General features: G+C 48.1%; 7 protein-coding genes across 7 annotated transcripts; 3 read left to right on the top strand and 4 right to left on the bottom strand.

Annotated features, from left to right (window-relative positions):
• Nucleotides 1-313: 313 nt before the first annotated feature.
• Nucleotides 314-2,575, bottom strand: BP5553_07782 (uncharacterized protein; the record flags this gene model as incomplete). The annotated part of the gene is made up of 2 exons (XM_032016405.1): nt 314-908; nt 1,080-2,575. 2 exons carry the CDS (start codon nt 2,573-2,575, stop codon nt 314-316), a joined length of 2,091 nt encoding a protein of 696 aa, XP_031867636.1.
• Nucleotides 2,576-3,427: 852 nt separating this feature from the next.
• Nucleotides 3,428-3,920, top strand: BP5553_07781 (uncharacterized protein; the record flags this gene model as incomplete). Its single annotated transcript, XM_032016404.1, has 2 exons — nt 3,428-3,509; nt 3,556-3,920. 2 exons carry the CDS (start codon nt 3,428-3,430, stop codon nt 3,918-3,920), a joined length of 447 nt encoding a protein of 148 aa, XP_031867635.1.
• Nucleotides 3,921-4,091: 171 nt separating this feature from the next.
• Nucleotides 4,092-6,090, bottom strand: BP5553_07780 (Uncharacterized protein; the record flags this gene model as incomplete). Its single annotated transcript, XM_032016403.1, has 2 exons — nt 4,092-5,965; nt 6,009-6,090. 2 exons carry the CDS (start codon nt 6,088-6,090, stop codon nt 4,092-4,094), a joined length of 1,956 nt encoding a protein of 651 aa, XP_031867634.1.
• A 510-nt stretch (nt 6,091-6,600) lies between these two features.
• On the top strand, nt 6,601-8,499 carry BP5553_07779 (uncharacterized protein; the record flags this gene model as incomplete). Its single annotated transcript, XM_032016402.1, has 1 exon — nt 6,601-8,499. One exon carries the CDS (start codon nt 6,601-6,603, stop codon nt 8,497-8,499), a length of 1,899 nt encoding a protein of 632 aa, XP_031867633.1.
• A 1,489-nt stretch (nt 8,500-9,988) lies between these two features.
• On the top strand, nt 9,989-13,309 carry BP5553_07778 (uncharacterized protein; the record flags this gene model as incomplete). Its single annotated transcript, XM_032016401.1, has 1 exon — nt 9,989-13,309. The coding sequence occupies one exon, from the start codon at nt 9,989-9,991 to the stop codon at nt 13,307-13,309; it is 3,321 nt and encodes a 1,106-aa protein (XP_031867632.1).
• A 754-nt stretch (nt 13,310-14,063) lies between these two features.
• Nucleotides 14,064-16,006, bottom strand: BP5553_07777 (Uncharacterized protein; the record flags this gene model as incomplete). The annotated part of the gene is made up of 3 exons (XM_032016400.1): nt 14,064-14,179; nt 14,628-15,538; nt 15,591-16,006. 3 exons carry the CDS (start codon nt 16,004-16,006, stop codon nt 14,064-14,066), a joined length of 1,443 nt encoding a protein of 480 aa, XP_031867631.1.
• Nucleotides 16,007-18,440: 2,434 nt separating this feature from the next.
• On the bottom strand, nt 18,441-19,385 carry BP5553_07776 (uncharacterized protein; the record flags this gene model as incomplete). Its single annotated transcript, XM_032016399.1, has 1 exon — nt 18,441-19,385. The coding sequence occupies one exon, from the start codon at nt 19,383-19,385 to the stop codon at nt 18,441-18,443; it is 945 nt and encodes a 314-aa protein (XP_031867630.1).
• Nucleotides 19,386-20,799: the final 1,414 nt, after the last annotated feature.

Below are 20,799 nucleotides of genomic sequence, written 5' to 3'. Positions count from 1 at the left end.
TACGAATTTGATGCATTGACGTATCAATGATAGCGAGGAATGATCTCCCAGTTTAGGCAGACTTAGATATGGCACTTGAGCGGTTACTTATGGACATGTTGGATAGCGCGGATTACCTTAGCATCGAAAAGCGGTCGCTTGATAGATAGATATATGAATGCGTTATGATTTATTAAGAGCTCCCTATCTAACAGGTATCATCATGTCACGGGCATTGCAGACCAATAGTAACAAGTAACAAATATCCCTCGCCCAACCCCTCAAGGTATAGTAATAAACAAAACAAATACAAAAACGACAAAAGGAATTGGCATCAGTAAATCGGCCGTCCCTCCTCCCACCTTGTCTGAGCCACCTCCGGTCCACCATCGCTCCCGCTAACAGGGCTACTGAGAGAATCATACACGCCCCAGCTGACCCTGCCACTCTTTCTCCTCTTCTCGCCGCTTTCTAATCCACCAATGGTTCCAATCCATTCCCAAACCCTGCTGATCTCGCCGCTTCGACTCTCACGCTGAGCTGCACGCACGTTCGCATTCATCTCGACTACTTTCTTAACCTTGTTCCACAATGCTTCTCTTTTCCAAAGGCTATGCTGGTCTCTGAGAACATCGTCTCTTAACTGCCCAATGCTGATCCAGCTCTCAGGGAAAGTCTCTCTGTCTTGAGCATGGAGGGTAGCCTGGGTGGCTAGCCGATCTAGGGTCAGCGATACTAGCTGAGGCACCAAAGCATTTTCAGCAGCACGGGACCGAATAAAGTGGCGAACGTAAAGAATGGAGAACAAGGCTAGGATTACAGTAGCAATTTGGAGTCGATGTCTTGCCAGCGCGAGTCGGAAGGATCGTCGGATCGAGCAGGAGAGGGGGAGGCGGGCGAGGGAGGAGCTAGTGAGGAGTGTTCGGGCTCTGTGGATGTAAGAAGGTACCTGGTTAGTGGGATGTTGTCAGAATGTGTATAGATGGATAATTTAGAAATAACATTGGGCTGGGACCTGAAACACCGGGACCATAATAGATGGCAATTATTGGTAGGGCAAGGGAGGAAACTGCTGTTTACGAAAATAGACTGCGACTTACCCGTCAACATGGCTCACAACCTCGTCTCTTCCTTCAATTTCCCCAATGGCATGAGCCCACAGATCCTCGAATTCTGCCTCACCCATGCCCTTTCTCCGCTTCTTGCTAACCTCTTTCTTCAACTCCACAGCATCGATCTCGACAGTAGGCTCTGGGAGTCCAGACTGATCGGTCAAATCGCCGCACTCCCATTTCGCTCTACGTTCTCTCAGTTCCTCAACTGCGCGATCGGCTACTGCCTTAACCCTGCGCACTTTCTCCCCATCTGGTTCACAAGTCGGTGTGAAGGGGATTATCCCTCCCAGGGACAGAGGATGGGGTTTGAGAACAAAATCAGCCTCACAATGTGTTTCGAAATTTTCGGAACAATATGCATGTTGCGGACAAGGCTCGCACTCTGGCTCGGCAAGAATCCGGATCCAGTCAGGAACCTCAACGCCTTCAGGGAAAACCTGAGGATGGTGTCTACCAACACCACAATAGCCAACAGCGACCTTTTCTTGTCTATACCAGGTGGCATATCCACAAAATATTGTTAGGAGCCCTAGCCATATCGGCACACTTTTATTGAAACTTCGTGCCTGTTGCTTCTTGGGTCTTGGAGGCCCTAGGTCATCGACTCCTTGGGCAGCCCGCTCTTGCATCAGTTCTAGCTGCGCTTCTGGGGTGAACTCCTCGGTGACTTCAATTCCGTTATCGTCGATATCCTTCAGGCCATGAAGCTCGTTGACCGGGATTTCAAAGGTGGCGGAAGTTGGCGGATGGATCCCATCGTCGACCTTTGGCACATCCGTTCGACGCCTAGTAGCAGTGCTGCTCTTTCTAGCACTGGAGATAACGCCACTGCTCTTCCTTCTCCGCTCCCCACTTGGAGCCCTCCTATCGGTCGGGGGAGAACTACCACTCTGGAATGGGTTGTCGTATGTAAAAGCACTCTCTCGTCGCGATACGCCTGCGCCGTCGTCCATATACTCGGATTTTATTCTGGGCGTTGGAAGGGTTGGAGTTGGAGTTCGAGTTTCACTCCTCGGCATCTTCCTTCCACGTTTGTTTGCTGCCTCAGGATCCATGCCAGCCTCAGTGTCTGAGGTCCGGACATGCTTGGTGCTTGCTCTGACAGCCCGTTTTGCAGGAGTCCTCATGACTGGCGCATCAGACTCGCTTTCTTCCGCTTTGAGTCTGGCCGATGGCTTCCGCGTCCTCGTCCGAGGTGTAGGTGGTGGCGGCATTATGTCTTCATCGTCATCCACCGTGCTATCTCGTGAATCCGCATTGGTGATACCTTTGCTTGTCCTCCTAGCGCGGGCTCTCGCGGCTAGGATTTTGCGAGACTGAGGAAGAACCTTATCGACGAAAATCTGAATGAGCTGAGCTTTCTTCGCAGAGGAGGGATAATCGATATCGTGATAGACTAGGATAGATCGGAGTCGAGGGACCGTCAGGCTGGAGGGATCGAAGCCCGTTTGCAAATAGTCAAGACTCTCGGTGTCCGACATGATGGATAGGGCGATTCTTTGTTATCCTGCGCCACCAGGATAGTCGTAGTAAAAAGCTCTTCACGAACAGTAAAGTCCGCGAAAGATGTTGCGCAAAGTCAGATCAGTGGCGAAAGCCTCAGATCGGCAATGTTGATGCTGAAGAAATAGCCTCACTACTAGCTGTCGTTGCGGGGAGGAATGACGTAAAACACTGATGATCGTGAAAGTAAACACCAGGTCTTTGACCTTTGACTTTCGGCTTCTGGCTTTTGAACGACCTGAATCCCGGCTCAAAGCTCGCACAGATAAGGATTGGCAAGATCGTGAGGATACATGTACAGGTCGCGGAAGCAAAAAGGGTTGGGGTGGGGGAAAGTTTGATGGCAAAATAGTAGCTGTGTGTAGCTTGGTTGTATGGGCAACTACAGCCACTGTACAAAGAAAGGTGGCCTCTGATAGGTCAGTGCGGTAGGCAGAAATCAAGCTACATGTGGCGTTATTGCGCCACATCCCAGTTTGCTCATATGTGTAAGCGAGAACTAACTCATCAGGTGACTTCGCGTCCCGTGCTAGTCCCCGATTTCAAGCTCGACGTGCGCCTGCCAAGCCTGGCTCAACAATACACTGTACACCCACCCATACTGGTGGTATTAATACCCTTAGTGGTGGGGTTTTGATACCTCTATAGGTATTACCACTAATCCATATATATATATATATATTTGATAGCTCGGAATCGCGACTGATCACTACAATGGGCCATACTCACCCCCTCCTGCCGATCTCCCAACGAGAGTCTCTCCACACCTCCTTCAACACTAAATCATCTAACTACCAAACTCAGACAAACTAAGCATACCAGACTCAGCCATGGCATGCGTTGATCCCTTCCTCCAATTCGACGACCAGAGCTTTGCTCTAGGGCTTCAGCTCGAAGAGATCGAAGCTCAACGTGAGCTTCAAACTGGCAAATGGACTGAAGATAGTCTTTACATTAGCATTGGATTACTTCGAGGCCGAGCTCAAGAAGGCCCATTTTTCTAGTCGAGGACCTGAAGTTCGCTTCATCGAAGAAGCGGCTCCATCAAATCATGCATCCTCCAGAAGCAGCATTATCCGTATTGATATCGACCACCTTGTTGAAGCGGCTTTCGCTATTAGAGGCAAAAGCGATGCGTTTAACTTGATGCGTTGGCGCGAACAGCCAAGTCACATAAAGACTGATGGATACCTGCTTTCGGGGTCGTGTACTGATAGACTCGCAATAGATAGTAGATTTGAGAAGTGTACAGTCAGCTTCGAAATTGGCTTCTTCTTTGTAAACTCTTTCTTTCAATTGAGCCACGGCGCCAAGCAGCACTAGATTTATTGTAGTTAGCTGTCATTTTGTTTTGGCTGGCTGTTAACCTTACGTACTCTGCCTACCTCCCGTCCGTCATTCTTCCTTAAGGCATGGATCAATTCCAGTATTAGCTTCTTAATCCTACCCAAAATCAAATTCGCCTCCATCCAAAGCTTGTTTTCATATAGGGCGCTACACTAAACTAGCAATACGATCCAACTTCTTCACGATATCCTGTTCTGTCGCTCTCTGCACTCTCAAAGCAATCGCTGCTTCTTTCTCCCCGTAATATTCAGGACTCTCTACAGTATCCATTCTAAGGCACTGATCAACGATACCATGGAACGAATCGCCGCACGCAAAGGAAACTTGCTGTAGGCAAGACCCAGACTCCGTATTTTTCAATGGAAAGCTTGTGCTCAACGGCATACCTAGCAGCCAAGGCTGTATTTCTCGAAGCGCAGATGGCTTGGTCTTTGCTAGATCCTCCAAAGGTACTACATCCTCAATTCGCTTCCACAAAGCGACTTCAATCATCAAGACACCTAGACTGTAGATGTCATATGACTTCCGATAGTTTCCGTCCGCTTGACTTGATTGCGCATTCGGATGGCGATAGATGTCCTTGACTGGGTCAAATCCCGGCTTCTCTGTCAATTGATCCATGATACTAGGCCGGGACAGCTCGAAGCCGGACAAGAATGGCTCGTCGAGACTTGGTAATTCGGACGAGGAGAAGAATACAACATTATCCGGCCGTAGGCCTTTGTGCAGCCAGTTGACTGCATGGAGGCTGTGAACACAGCGAGCTAACACGGCACACAACGCCAGGCGCGCACTGAGCGATGGATGCGGTTGTCGTTCAAGCAAGTCTCGAAGGGTGGCGATCTTGGACTCTGCACTATAGACCAACGGCTCTTCAAATACAATACCAAACAGGGTCGCATCATCCGTGTATAGCATCTTAATATACCCTAAACACCGTGCCGCTCTGAAGCCTTCTGGTTTCGCCGAGCGAAGGAGATCCGTTAGCAGTCCAATCCGCCACTCTACTTGCTCATTAACGGCGATAGGACCAGTGGCTGGAATTTCTTTCCACTCAATCCAAACTCTCCTACCCCGGTAAGTAGTCCGCGTCCGGCGCTGAAGAATTCCGGCCTCAGATGCCACTTCAGCAAAGTCAAAGTCGCCCAGTGATAGTGGGCTATCGATGAGCTTGCTATGGTCTGAAGTAGCAAGGGTGCTGTTACTCAGATTATTGATTTTGGTGAACTGAATCTTAATATTTGCAAGGTGTCTTAGATAGCTCTCCTTCTTCTTCTGTATCGCCGTTTGCTCTGCAACTGCCTGGGACAATGCATTGCTCTCAACGTTGAGAGTTCCGGCATGGATATTAAGCTCAGTTTCTGCTGCCGGAGCGAGCGCCTTAACAAGAGTTGTGAGGTCCCCGATGTCGTTACGAAGCTGTAGGATCTCCAAATACGCCGTACTCATTGAGTCCTGCAATCTCCGGAGTTGCGAGCTGTCCAATAGCGATACAAGGAATATGTTCAAACCATCCAGTTTCGAAATGAGCTGTTCAAAGGCAACTTTGTCCACAGCTGCCCAAACGAGACGTTTTGGCTCCACCACAATAGTCCGCAAATTCCGGGCTGTCTGCGCGATGCTCTTCCCCAATCCGCGAAGACGCTTTACAGCCTCTGCTCTCTTGTTAACCAAGTTTTCCCTCTCTAGTTGTGTATAGTCGCTCGTTGCAATGCAGAGGAGGCTCATCAGGTCGAGTTCAGGGTACGAGTGGTCGGCCCAATTGACTGGACTAGAGGCCACCTCCTTCTCATATTTGCCATTTGCCGCTGCAAAACTTTCGAATAGCAACTTAATCTCTGCAAGAATAGCTAAAAGCAAGGACCTGTTGACTTGAAGTGTGCTGCAGACTGCTCCATCTATATTTAAAAGGCTGGCCTCTAATGCGAAGTTAAGAAAACGCTGTTGTTCGATGTGAAGGCGCACGAGAAGGTAGCGATGGGTTTCGGGTAGGTTAACTGCTTCATGGTAGAGTTTATAGCCTGCAAGATATTAGCTCGTTCTCCGTATCCTTAGGTTTTCTACCTTTAACACATTCATCCGTAAGCTGTATAATAAGGGATGTGACGCCAACCGCGGCTCCAAGAACGGAGAGTGGGTCTACCATCGCGTCAGAACTTAGCGGGGTGCCCCTTCGCGTCGTAATAGCTATCAATCGCTGCGATCGCGCACTTGTTATACTAGCATTTTTTGATAAAATGGGCAATTACTAAAGACTGAAGTTTGCAAAGATGCGGTGCCATCATCAGAGACGCCGTCACCTACTACGGTGGCAGCAGAGCCAACCAGCGCGAAGGCTGCACTCGCAACACTGCCACCGCCATATCAGCCTCATGGAGAAGGAAAGTTCGCGGGCATCCGCCAACACTCACGGGCAGAAACCCAGTACTTCCACCATCAGAAGATTTGCTTCAATACTCAGCGAACACGGATAGATTATTCCTCCTTACATAGACCTCAAATCGAGCGAGCTGAGAAAGTCTTCATATGTCCCCGCTGATACCGCTATCCCACCCAATCCGCAACCGCGTCTATCCTCCAAGTTATCTAACGCAAACGTGTTGTAGCTTCGATCGCGAGCGTCTCAACCCTATATTATATCTATTAGACGCGAATAATGTTCCAGAACAGTAATAGGAAAGCAGGAAAGAAAGAATACGACCTGGCAGCCACGCTTCACGAGCAGCAGAAGTACGACGAGGCAGAGCAGCTATTGCGGCAGTCGGTTCAGCAGCAGGAGAAGGTGTTAGGCACGACACATGAAGACACACTTCGGAGCAGATACCGGCTAGCAGTCACGATTCACAGGCAGCAGAAGTACAACGAGGCAGAGCAGCTATTTCGGCAGTCGGTTCAGCAGCGGGAGAAGGTGCTAAGCACGACACATGAAGACACACTTTGGAGCAGATACTGGCTAGCAGTCACACTTTACACGGAGCAGAAGTATGACGAGGCAGAGCAGCTGTTGCGGCAGTTAGTTCAGCAGCGGGAGAAGGTGCTAGGCACGACACATAAAGACACGCTTTGGAGCAGATACTCGCTGGCAGTCACGCTTTACACGCAGCAGAAGTATGACGAGGCAGAGCAGCTGTTGCAGCAGTCGGTTCAGCAGCAGGAGAAGGTGCTAGGCACGACACATAAAGACACACTCGCAAGTAAAGGACTTTTGCAGAACGTGATTCTCGCCCGAGTACCGTCAGCCACGTTAAGTCCACTCGCGGAAGCCGCTCGAAGCCGCCTTGGCGACTTTTTTACTGAAGGCACGGAAAGACAAACGGCGTACAACGACTCGGAGATTCAGCAAGTGTCGCGTCTATTGAGCCAAATCAACACCCAATGGAGCAAGGTTCCGCGAACGTACATTACCCTCCGGACTATCAGTTGCCTAGACCTTCTTAACGCCTTCATCAACCTAGGTTTCTCCGACCACTGGTTCCCCGTTACTGAGAGTGGCCTCCCGCACTGTCTGCGTCCCAGTCAGCGCGTACAGTTTGTAGCAGCTCAGAGCTTGGTGATGACCAAATCTCTAGACCTTGAGAAGGGCGACAAGGGACGACATTGCAATTTCCATCCCGACGAGTCTCTTCCATTCGAGGAGAAAGGTATTCTTGGTACTGGCGGGTTTGGACAGGTTGATCGGATCCTTAGCTTGATCAGCTTCCAAGAGTACGCACGAAAGCGGGTGCCTCGGAGCATGATCTTTGGCGGACGCAGAACGGAAGACATCAAACGATTCATAGCTGAGATTGAGGTCCTGAAGCGCCTGAAGCACCGTCACGTAGCGGAGTTCGTCGGTAGCTATACCGATCCAAAGTACATGGGCCTGATCATGTCTCCTGTTGCCGAGATGGACCTCTCCACCTACCTTGCACGCGCTAATGCAGCCAGTCACAAAGAGCTACGCACCTTTTTTGGCTGCCTGGCAAGGGCGCTCGAGTTTTTGCATGGAGAAAAGGTTCGACACAAGGATATTAAACCTAGCAACATCTTAGTGCATCACGGGAATGTTCTGTTGACGGATTTTGGACTGGCATTTGACTTCGCGGATGCATCACGCAGCACCACGCTTGGTACGGTAAACGGGATAACACCAAAGTATTGCGCGCCTGAAGTGGCCGACTCTGAATCTCGGAACTCGTCGTCGGATATCTGGAGTTTAGGCGTCGTCTTTCTTGAGATGGCTGCGGTGCTCAAGGGCAAATCGGTGGAGTTCATTGACGAGTTTCTTTTAGAGCACGGGTCGCGGCGGGCTTTCGTGCGCACGAACCCCTCCTGCTTGGGTGAATTACTTGCAAATCTCAAGGAAACAAGCTATCCAACGGACAACGTTGTGTTAATATGGATTCAAGACATGCTGATGATACAACCAACCCTGCGTCCAACAGCAGCGGCGCTGATAGCCTCTATCACTGCGGCGGGGGAGAGCGGCAATAATAGAGGCCTCTGCGGAATATGTTGTATGTCGCCAGATGACCATGGCCTTTTAGACGACTATGATATGTTAGATATAACTTAAATTGAATTTAATAGCACTTTTCTATAGAGGATTTTGATCGAGCTGCTGCACCTTTGATAGTCTTGAGCCGGAGAGAGATATGCAACAATGGACTATATTTTATGCTGCTACTAGTATGACTGTGGTTCATGGCGACTTCTCCATTGCAAACTGTAGCACGCTTGCCAAAGGCCTTCTTAGCGGCGCTTGCCAAGTTCATCGACATGTTTGACTTTGGATGCGTAATAATATTTTGCTGTCGGTCAAGGCCGCGCATTGTGCAGTTTAGCCTCGCGCCAGCCACAGTCCCGAGCAGCCACAAGCTTGGCAAAATGATTATATAAGTGAAACTACGTCGCAGCTTAAGTTACTGTAATTATTATCAAGACGTGCGTAGTCGGGTACCGAATTGTGTGGCGACCTTGCGTAAATTTACGTGCCATAGCAGCCACGACGCTGATCGCGATTTCCAACATAGTACTGAAGCCTTAAAGCTCGGATACAACCATTTTATAAGTATTAGGAGTGATAAGAGCTTAATAGTGGAGCTGTGGTAAGGGAACTTTATTACGCTATAAAGGGGAACTCTCTGCAAATCAGGCGCGATAGCGACGACGCAAATATAAATTTCTAGTAGGAGGGGTTTAAAGTATTTAGGAGTAGCTATAGAACACGACTTATACCCAAAATATTTAAGATATTAATATGTGCATAGAGTTGAGATGTTTAAAGTCGAAGTACCTACTATTCTTTTCGGCATACAGAGGTTTTTCGGCACGCAGGGATAGACGTTACGTTTGTTTTGTTTCCTACGAGCACGCCTTCAAAAAGCGAAGGGTAAAATGAGAATCAGGGATAGAAAACTGGCTTCCGTGTGATACGAGTTAATTCTAAGATCAATTACAGTTTAATTAAATCAATTATTATATTACTGAGGACGTTTTAAGATTTAAGGACGTCATTGAGACACAGTAAAATGTGTTATATACTAACTAGGCTAAAGGTCAAAGCCCGCAGGCGACGGCCAAGCCTAATGGGCCACCACTCTGCCTCAGCACAAGTTCTCAGGAACACACTACCCGTTGGCCAACCATCGACCTTGCAGCAGTGTACCCGCTCTTACCCGCATCTAGTGACGCAAGCAAGCGCTGAATTTGAAAGTAAATGTCAAGTAGAAGCTTGGACACCATCTAAATAGCGGATCGAATGTAGATTCAGGATCCCAGATTTCTGTCGAACAAATCATGGCTCAATCGAGGGTACATTTCAAATATCCTATGCCAACTATGACTTCCAGTGGTGAGCCCGAGCGAATGCCAGGTCTTGCGCGCTAAGAGTGATGTACGACGATGGTATTGCCGCGAGGCTGCCACTCAGCTGAGTGCGCCAGCCTCAACCCGACGTCCTCTTCCCAATCTTAACCTCACTTCGCATCTATGCTATTTCGACGGCTCCATGACTATGACTACCGAGAACCCTCTCTCTTACGATCCTCGAACCTAGTCGAATAATGCGTCTACTATACTATGACAACGATGGCAAGCTCAGCCTGGCCGAGTTCTTTGAGAGCAATATACCCAAGTATGCTATACTTTCGCACAGATGGGGAGCGGAGGAGGTCATTTTCAAGGATCTGATGGATAGTACAAGCCAGAAAAAGGCTGGCTATAGCAAGATAGACTTCTGTGGAGAACAGGCGAGGCGCGACGGTTTACAATACTTTTGGGTGGACACTTGCTGTATCGATAAATCGAATAGCACTGAACTCGCAGAGGCTATTAACTCGATGTTTCGCTGGTACCAGGATGCGACCAAGTGCTACGTTTATTTGCCAGATGTTTCGCGATCTCGCTCCGATTCGGCCGACGGGTTCAACGAGCCCTGGGAATTGACATTTCGGAGAAGCGAATGGTTTACTCGAGGCTGGACTCTACAAGAGCTTATTGCGCCGGCATCAGTTGAGTTCTTCTCGAAAGAAGGGGAGCTATTAGGTAATAAGATATCCTTAGAAGGATATATCTGCGAGGCAACGGAAATTCCGGTCAAGGCCCTTCGAGGAAGCCCGTTACGTGATTTCAGCTTCGCTGAGCGAATGTCGTGGGCAGCAAATCGTGAGACTTTTCGCCAGGAAGACAAGGCGTACTCGCTACTGGGCATTTTTGGCGTCTCTATGCCACTCATCTACGGCGAAGGGAAGGACGAAGCATTTGATAGGCTTGAAGAGGAGCTTCATAAACGTGAAAGGAAGCGGAATCGCGGAAACCTATCGACTCTTTCGCCGCTTACTTCAGGTTCCACTAAACGATTGAAGACTCTACACTGCCAGTCGTCTGTTCCTTCTTCTCGCAACTCGAATTCTCTTAATCCTGAAACGCCAATCTATTTTGAAGACTCTGTGCATAATATCGACGCCACCACGAAACAGTCGCTGATAGACCAGCTCTACTTCACAAAAATCGACGAGCGCCTGACAAGTCTAACAGCCGCTCAAGGAACAACCTGCCGCTGGTTCCTCACCAAACCCGAATACACATCCTGGAACGACGTGGCGCAACAGTCAGACCACAATGGCCTCCTTTGGATCAAAGGCAATCCTGGCACGGGGAAGTCAACTCTAATGAAATTCCTCTTCGAAAAGACCAAGGTCGGCGCAAAAGGCGATCCCTCACCAATCACGCTCTCGTTCTTCTTCCTCGCGCGGGGCACGGTCGAGGAGAAGTCGACAAAGGGTCTTTACCGCTCCCTTCTCCACCAGCTGTTCGAGAAGGCGGTGGAGTTAAGAGATAGTTTAGAGTGGATGACAGCCGATGGTGCGAGGGGCATCCAGCGGAATGGATGGCATGAGGAGGCGTTAAAGCAGACATTGGCACATGCTATTCAGAAGCTTGGGAGTCGGTCATTGACGATATTTGTTGATGCGCTAGATGAGTGCGACCAGAGCCAGGTTACGGATATGCTTTCTTTTTTTGAGGATTTATGCGATCGCGCGAGAGAAACGCAGGTTCAGCTGCAAATATGTTTCTCGAGTCGGCAATATCCGACGGTCGTTATCCAGAAGGGCGTCGAAGTCACCCTCGATGGTCAAACCGGGCATATGGAAGATATCAAACAATATATCAAATCGAAACTCAGGCTAGGCAAGTCAAAGCAAGCCGAGTCACTTGGGTCCGAAATCTTCGAGAAATCTTCCGGTATTTTCCTCTGGGTCGTCTTGGTTCTTGATATTCTCAACGCTAAATATCCTGGCAATTCTATTTCAATCAAGAAAATCCGTGAGCGTCTTAAGGAAATCCCGCCCAAACTGGCCGACTTATTTGAGATGATCCTTACACGAGACGGAGAAAACCTTGAACAATTGCAAGTCTGTCTTAGATGGGTCCTTTTCGCGACTCGTCCACTTAAGCCACAAGAGCTCTACTTCGCTATCCAGCTTACTCTCGACAAAAAATACTCGAGTTGTTGGGATCAAGAAGATATAGATTTAGACCAAATGAAAACTTTCGTCAGAAATTCTTCTAAAGGCTTGGCCGAAGTCACGCGGAAGGCCTCCGAGGTCCAGTTTATCCACGAATCTGTTCGAGACTTCCTACTAGGTAAATATGAGGACCAATGGTCTGGGGCTTCCGGCAATTTCGTGGGGCATAGCCACGAAAATTTGAGAAATTGTTGCTTGGCTCAATTGAATACTTTAATCGAGAAAGACGTCGATATACCGGACCCTCTACCGCAGTCGACGTCCGAGACAAAAGAAATGCGAGATGTTATTAGGATGAAGTTTCCGTTCTTCGAATATTCGGTTATCAATATTCTTTCACACTCTAATAGCGCTCAGCAGAATGGGGTAGACCAAGCGGGCTTTTTTTCGGATTTTCCTCTTCCACGATGGATATGGCTCAATAATGCTCTCGAAAAAGACAAAGTTCGGCGATATACAATGTCAGTTAGTATGCTTTATCTTCTTGCGGAGAAGAACTTGGCAGACCTTATACGAGTTCATCCTGAGAGGAAATCCTGCTTCAATATCGAGGATGAGCGTTATGGACTGCCTTTTTTTGCGGCGCTTGCTACTAAAAGTAGTAAAGCTATCTGCAGTTTTTTAGATATCCAAGCAGAAACCCAGCCTTCGAAGTCTCCGCTTTATAACCTATGCAAACAGTACTGCCAGGATAGAAACAAGTGGGCCAACTTCGGACGCAGCTTCTGTTTTTCACAGCGGAAGAGTGTTCCCTCTTATGCTGCAGAGTATGGCGACGAGATACTACTTTCTTTGCTGATTGAGTTAGGAGGATATATGCCGAATAGTAAAGACAAGAACGGCTGGACGCCCCTCTACTGGGCCTCAAGGAACGGGCACGTCGAGGTAGTCAAGCTGCTACTCGAGAAGGGGGCCGATCTAAACGCGGCTACCAAGAGTGGAGAGACGCCCTTCCACCAAGCTTCAGGGAGCGGACACGTCGAGGTGGTCAAGCTGCTACTCGAGAAGGAAGCTAATCCAGCCGCGGCTGACGATGGCGGATGGACGCCCCTCTACCGGGCCTCAGGGAAGGGGCATGTCGAGGTAGTCAAGCTGCTGCTCGAGAAGGGTGCCGATCTAGTCGCAGCTGACAGGGGCAGATGGACGGCCCTCTACTTGGCCTCAGAGAACGGGCACGTCGAGGTAGTCAAGCTGCTGCTCGGGAAGGGTGCCTATCTAACTGCGGCTAACGGGGGCGGATGGACGGCTCTCTACCAGGCTTCAAGGAGCGGGCACGTCGAGGTAGTCAAGCTACTGCTCGAGAAAGGGGCTGATCCAGCTATAGCTGACGTAGACGGAAGGACACCTCTATACTAAGCTTCAGAGAATAAGTATATCGAAGTAGTCAAGCTATTAAATTATAAGATTTAGCTGTTTTAGTAAAGTATTTTATATTCTATTATATATAATTTTATAACTTTAATAAAGAAAAGTTTAAAAGAATAAATATTTATATATTTTTAAGATATTATTATAAATACAATTTCTAAATATATTAAATTATTATATATAGAATATTATAGAAGATTCATTCTTTTTATTTAAACTATATTATATAGTTCTTATATTTTCTGCGACGGCGGTTACTAACTCGATAGAAATAAAGTAATCGACGTATAATTGAAATAATCTAAAGTAAGGAAGGAAGGGTTCGTCGTAGAACGCTAGTAAGCGATACTAAAGATTAATGAAAATAAAAACTTTATTCGTATAAGATTTCTAAAGTTAGATATTATTTTCAAAAATTCTTTGAGCTTTCTTTCCCGACGGAATGAGATATTTTTTGACGTTGGGCTTTCTATTCTTTCCAGCGTCGCCTATATATATAATAATGGAGAATAAAAAGAGGGACTCTACTGTATTTTGATATAGTATTATATGTTTAGGGCACTCCCGGCAGAGAGGCATCTACAAGGGCTTCACTGGCGCGGTCGCTCATACTAACTTACTGCGATGATGAAGATGGGGATAGGAACGAATAGCAGCTCAGCTCAGAGCGAAAACGGACATGTAGCTACGCATAGTAACTTCTAGAAGAACGCTATATTTTATATAAATATAGTATAATATGCTATAACATAACATGGGTGCTAGCCTGTGGCTCACACGAAGCCTTCGAAATGAGCAGACCGATGTATCCATCAGCTGTATCTGGAGTACCTGGACGATGCGAAGGATTTAGACGAACTGGCACAAAACAGAAATACAGTGTAAAAAAGAATGTATTACACGTGACCAACTAGCCCTTCCTGTGCGTTTCCTTTCCACGTAAATGACAAATCGTTCATGCTGGTCAGCGTGTCTGGATGGTCCGCACCGAGTTTCTTCTTGCGAGTCTCTATCACTTGCAGCTACATCCCATCGGCCCCTAATGTTATACGTCAAGCCTGCCATTTCCATACTATCCACCCTATCATTGTGTTCTCTACCAATAATTCTTTTTCTAACTTTCATTGCCTAAACCGACATATTCTCCGCCTCCTCGCCTTTCCTCATTCTCAATGCGTACCATGATACTCAAATGTGCAATCCTCGCACTTAATATGACAGCAGTCGGGGCAGCAATCCATTTCGATGGTCATGCATAGGGATATGGGTAGTAGGCATTGGCAACACATCCACTCCCATTCCATACCATCAACCTGCTCTTCGGGTGCGGAAGACATTTTGGCGGAAGACAATTTCGTGAGAGGCAGTTTCATGAAAGAGCATCTCGGGGAAGACAATATCGTGGAAGACGATATTGCGGAAGACTGTTTCGAGGGGAGCTTTTTCGAATGGTGTTTTGATTTGTGTGGTTCGTCGACCACTCCTCCTAGGTCTTGCGCCTGTAATGCAAAGGTGCGCATCTGCGTAGTAGCAAGTAGCTCAAGTGCATTAATAAAGAGATCAGAGCCAAAATGTACAACAGAGGAGGGAACAGCCTGTGGATCGTGGATGTCCCTGTCACTTTCCATATGGGAACCCGGATTAGCAACCTGGTTTGTTTTCTGAGGAGCGCCAGCACGATATTGCCTGTCGCTCGGGACTTCTTCCAAATTATAGCTTGAACATCTAGCGGCACGAGCAAGCGCTTCTTTACAGGTCATTTCGTCGGAAGGAGATCTGGCCGGCACTGGCGAGTTAGGTGCACATCTTACAAGGTCTGAAGACGGTGCCTCGCATTGCTGATGGGACTTCGGGGCATAGAAATGAAGGGCTGCTAAAGTTCCCATTGCGCTTGCCATTGCGCTTGCAATTCCAGTGGCAACAATATGGACCGCACTTGTTGCAACTTGTAGTGGCGTGACACCTGGAACTTGAGGCGTACTGTCCTTCTGGAGAAGTATCTCCAAGCGATTATTCGTTAAAGTGGAAAATTTCTGCATAGATTGTGCAATGTTTTCCTGCCCTCGCCGAAGGTCCTGGTTTGTAGCGGTGCTTTGCATTGATTGCATCTCTACAGATTGTTTCATCGTCGCTAGTGAGTCGGAAATCTTAGTTATCAACGTCCGAATGCTGTCTTGGGATAGAGCGTTCGATTGCGAAAGCTCGAGAATAGATGATCTATTAATAGTTGGTGGTATTCGTCGTATTTATCTTGGGGGACCAAACTTACAGCGTTTGAAGATTGATGCAAACATCGAGAACCAGTTGAGGCTGTGTGATTGCGGTTCGGAGCTCCTTGATCTTCTCTGATAACGCAAATTGAACTTCCCTTGGGATTCTCCTGACTTTACGTCTTTCGGAGTCTGAGCCGAGAGAGAGATCGTACTTGTCAACCTTCTTTCTGAAGTCGTCCATAGCAGACTTCAGTAGACGTGCCTGTTCCACCAACTCATCATTCAAGATGAGATCTGGATTACTCGTAACGATCGTCTCTAGACCTCTCAAGGTCGCTTCAACGCTTGTGAGAAAGGATAAGGCTTCCTGGTACTTACTAGAAGCGCCACCGGTCTCTTTAAGAGCCTTGCCGACTTTTACGAGTGTGCTGATGCCAGAAACAATGTCGCCGGCAGACCATCCGAAGGACATATTGATAAAAGTTCAGTGATGCCAGTGTTGTAGAGGTGTCGAATGTAGCTAGAAGTTGATGAGGATTACGAAGTAAATGCTTTTCTGTGTCCACGTTGGTGTGCGAGGCTGAGGAACGCCCAGCTTGGGTTGCCTCACCCCCATAATTGGATGAAGCGACACCATGAAACACATTACCACGTGTTGCTTTTTGCAGTACTGTAGAATCTGCGACAGTAGCCCGATATGGATGCTCTCTTGCCTGCCTAGTCCGAGTTTGTCGAGGGAGTAAGTTACTGTACAAAGCAGAAACACAGTGTAAGAAAGTATTGCACGTGACCACTTAACACTATCTGAAACAATCGGGAACGGATTAAAATTGGGCCGAATGGAACAACAAAAGGCCGAAGGCACGCGCTCTCTTATCTTCGACTAACCTTCTTATTTACAGTAGCTTTCAGCTAAATTTCGAAGGCATAAGCACAATAAACTCGCTTGGCGTCTTGTGTACCTCCCCCCTTTGTCCGGATAAACCCAGCATATAGGTTTCCTTGTACAGTGAAAGTCGAAATCGGTGTCAGTCCGAGCACTCAATGATTTTATGTCTGGCTCCATATTTCACTTGCGCTAGCACTCTTATGGCTACTTATGCTTCAAACCCCGCATTAGCTTGCTTCCCCTGCTCTTGAGCGATACACGTGAAATGCGGTTGCTGCCTAAGTATTAGCTGACATCGGCAATACTTTATTCCTTCGAACATAAACTCTTGCATGTGGAGGATTTAGCAAACCTAAGCATAAACTCGAGCTGGACGTCTGGCAATACAATTATCTGCAATAATTACCAGCTATATTGCCTATTGATGTGTCTTACACGCTCTAAATCTATTCGTTCATTACATACTTCATTTCCATACATGAGTCAAGTGGAACATGGAGACCCCTCGGCTTAGTCTCCGTAAGATAGCTGCCGAACACTTGGAAGGATTCCACAATATCTGGTCTAATAGCGAGGCGACCCAGTGGAGGTTAGTAGCATACTAATGAAGTGATGTATATTGAACTAACGAAGTATAAGCTCTCGTGGCATCTGTAAAACACTAGAGGAAAGCGAGAAATGGATGGGTGGACTTCTACCTAACCGCAACCCGGACGGGGAGAACTATGCGGTTTTCATTCGATCAGATATATCAGACCAAGAGAATGGGCCTATGATTGGCGTGCTTGGCGTGTATCGTACCTCTCCGGTCGCCGAGCTGGGTTATACCTTCCACCCGTCAGCCTGGGGTTGTGGATATGCCACAGAGGCAGTGTTGGAGTTTGTCAAGCGCTTTTGGAAGCTGCGGCCGACGGCTGATAGAATCATTGCTAAGACGGACGGCGAGAATTTAAATAGCATGAAGGTACTAAAGAAGTGCGGGTTTCAGGAAATAGAGAGGGCAAGGGAAGAACTTTCTTTGCCGCTGCTAGGAAGTGGATTGAGGGAGGTTATTACTTTTGAGATTAAAGCTCCATTTGTCAGTCAAGAAAAATAAACTATCTATTATATATAAGGTGGATTGCCGTTCATTGTATAAGGCTAACTACAATCCTTAGGCAACAAGTCATTCTATTATGTGATACTGTAGACCAAGGCCGATTGCGGCCTGATGCCTGCCAATGTCCTTGAGTCCTTACGTAGGCCGTAATGTAGCTTTCACGTGTGATGTCTGGAAGCCAAGGAAGTAAGCTAATGCAAGATGCAAGCTGGGCTAGCGGTGATAGTTCTAGTGTATAAAACGTGGACCGAAACTTAAAATCATTGAGTGTTCGTACTAACGTCGATTTCGACTTTTACTGTACTCCGTGTTTTCAAACTTAGAGTTATATTCTTTCTTAATAATACCTTCGTACTATAACTCTGAAATTCGAAGATAAGCTAATAGTTATAATAAAGTAAGGGGGAATAGCTAAAGTGGCTTTCGACGCTGTCGACAGGACGATTAATAGTATTTTCTTATAGTAAACTGAACACCTGTAGAGAAACAGCTAAAGAATAACGGTATACTAATTATAACTTTATATACTTGCAAGGGAGAAATTTGAGACCCCTAAATAATAGATTCGTCTCGGCACGGCGGGTTTCTCGCCACCTAGGGACGGACGTTTATAACTTTATATATTTATATAGTGAGATTTAATACCCCTAAACTATGAAGTCATTCCGGCATGCAGGGATAGACGTTAGCTATTATACGAAATTTGTAGTATTATTACTCGTCAATTTTCAGTCACGTTCAAGGCAATTAAGCAAGTCCAATCCAGATATTTTTTCTTTATTTTCTTTCGACGAAGTGTCTTTTACGTTGCCAATACACAAAGTATCATATCAATGAAAACAGTTCAAAGACCCATCATTATCCCCAAATTCCGAACGCCAGCCCAGACTCCCAACTACCAAGCTATGATACCATGGTCTATTCGATATCAACTCTCTTGACCTCTGTCCACTCCTTCTCCACTTTGGGCACAGTGACAACCAAGATCCCATCTTCTAATTTAGCAGTGATGGCATCGCCATCGACTTCCTCCTTCTCCCCATCTCCAGGCGGGAGCTTAATCGTGCGCTCAAACATGCCGACCTTTCTCTCGCTCTGGGTCAACGTCTCCAAAAACGCCTCGTCTCCTTGGCGATATACCACGCCGGCCAAGTTCAAAACTCCTTTCTCTTCATCCCAGTTGACTCCCACGTCTTCCTTGCGGGCTCCTGGCAAAGCCACATGCAGCACGAACTGCTTCTCGGTGGAGAAGACATCGATGGGTGGGATGAAGGTGTTCTCGGTGTCGACATCTTCGGGTGTCTCCCCTGATCGCTGTGGGCCACCGGCCGCAAAACCAGCTTGTCCAGCATAGTCGCGGAATGTCTGTGCCAATGGGTGGGTAGAGAGGGCCGCCATCAAACCGTTCAGGTCAATACCACCAAACCCTCCGAATGGGGGTGGTCCTCTGGGGCCATGGCCTCCCCATCCACCGCGATGCCCTCCTCTACCATGGTGACCTCGCCTGCCACGACGGCCATGGGGCGAACTCTCTCTCTCCTCTGAGTCGTCGGGATTTTCCCCATCCGCGGGTGGATCTCGAGATCGTCGTCGATGTCCCTCATGAGAGCCATCACGGCGGTGGCAATGTCGTCCACGACGGCCGTGGTGGCCGCCACGGGCCCAGGGACCAGAGCCAAAGGCTCCTGAACCCCAGCCTCCTGGTGGTCCGCCAAAGCCAAAGCCTCCGTGGTGTGCTTGATATGGCGGGGGCCCAAAAGAGCCAAAGCCATCGGCAGGATGGTCAACGCCTGCTCCGTTCTGACCGAATGATCGTGCAAAGTCCCAGAAGGGACCTTGTTGGTAGTTGTTGTTGTATGCCATATTTGCGTATGTACTGAATTGTGTTGTGTTTAAGTGATTTGAGGAGGCAAGCTACTCTGTTGGAAAGCTAGAGGAGGATGTGTGTGTATTGAAGGAAGGAAAGGAGCAAGAAGAACATATATATATATATATATAGTAGAGAGATAGAAACCAAACCTACAGGCAAGCACAAGCGTCGTCAACAGCGGAATAGATATTCGCCCACTCCGTCGATGATTCACACAGCCAGCAATGGGTATACGTACTCACTACTCATCTCATATACGGAATTAAGGAATTAGGCTGGTTAGGACCATGAACAGGAAAGCCGTGCGACTTGATGGGGGGCTTCGACGGTTGGTGATTGGGCAGTAGCCATCAGACAGCGGTATTACGCGTCGTCTTTTCTTCTTCTTTTCAGGTACGGGTGCGTCCTTTGGTCGTCGCCACAGGCTGTGGCGTGGACTGAGGGGACTGAGTGGGAGGAGTGGCAACTTTTCAGGTTGTGTTGTCGCAATCCTCAAGACTTTCGACTCCGGTAGTGCGTTTAGTACTCCGTACGATGGGCATCTTCATTCCGTACGCCGTACTTGGGGCCGTACCGAAGTATCTTCTCGGGACCGAAGATGTCTCGTTCGGTGTTTTGTATTCTTTTATAGATTCCCGTCGAACACCATCTACGCAGTATCAAGTTGCCGCCGTAGGCGATTCCCCACGCCTGGTACTTCGTAAGTTAAGTTGGGGCTCGAACCGACTGGCTCAACCATCTCGACGCTCTCAGCTGGGCTTTTAATATAGGGCTGGACCACCAAAGAACTCGGCGGCAGACGCGGGCCAGACTGTCGTGGAACATCTCGTCCCTCACTCATGGCTTTCACGCCCTCGCTCCCGAGGACGCGTGAAACCACGACCCAGCAACTCCAGATTGCTCCAGACCGGATGCTGGGCGTCTGGGCAAGAATTGCGACGTGCAACAGAAACTTTATCTGGGCTCGTCGCCCCCCGTGATCCACCCGTTTCCGTTGCGGATCTGCCAGTGCCAGCGCCATGGGAGCCATACGGAGTAGAGTACAGTGGTTGTGGTATGTATCCCTCTGTTTGCAAATTGCCACTGCGCCCATCCATCTACTCTACCTGCGACAGGCTACGTTACTCGACCTAGATCGAGCATCCGCCCCCTAGAGCTTGGATCCTGGAAGCGACGGCCTCCAGGCGGAGAATATCCAGACAGGTACTATATATGTATCCTGGTCCTAGCTATCTTGACTACCTAGAGTACAATGCCTATGTCCCAACATTGCACGGTACTTACAACTACTCCGTACAAACCACACTTCGGAAAGTTCCGTAGTTGATGCTCCATGGCCTCCACTCCGTCAATTCTACTGCTAATCATGATAGAGCCCCATTTCCGGCTGTTTGGCGGGCCTTCGAG

The sequence above is a fragment of the Venustampulla echinocandica genome (genome assembly GCF_003357145.1).
Source record: "Venustampulla echinocandica strain BP 5553 chromosome Unknown scaffold_6, whole genome shotgun sequence".
NCBI lineage: Eukaryota > Fungi > Ascomycota > Leotiomycetes > Helotiales > Pleuroascaceae > Venustampulla > Venustampulla echinocandica.
Note: the sequence above shows the minus strand (reverse complement) of the source record. Positions and strands in the feature narration are given on the sequence as shown.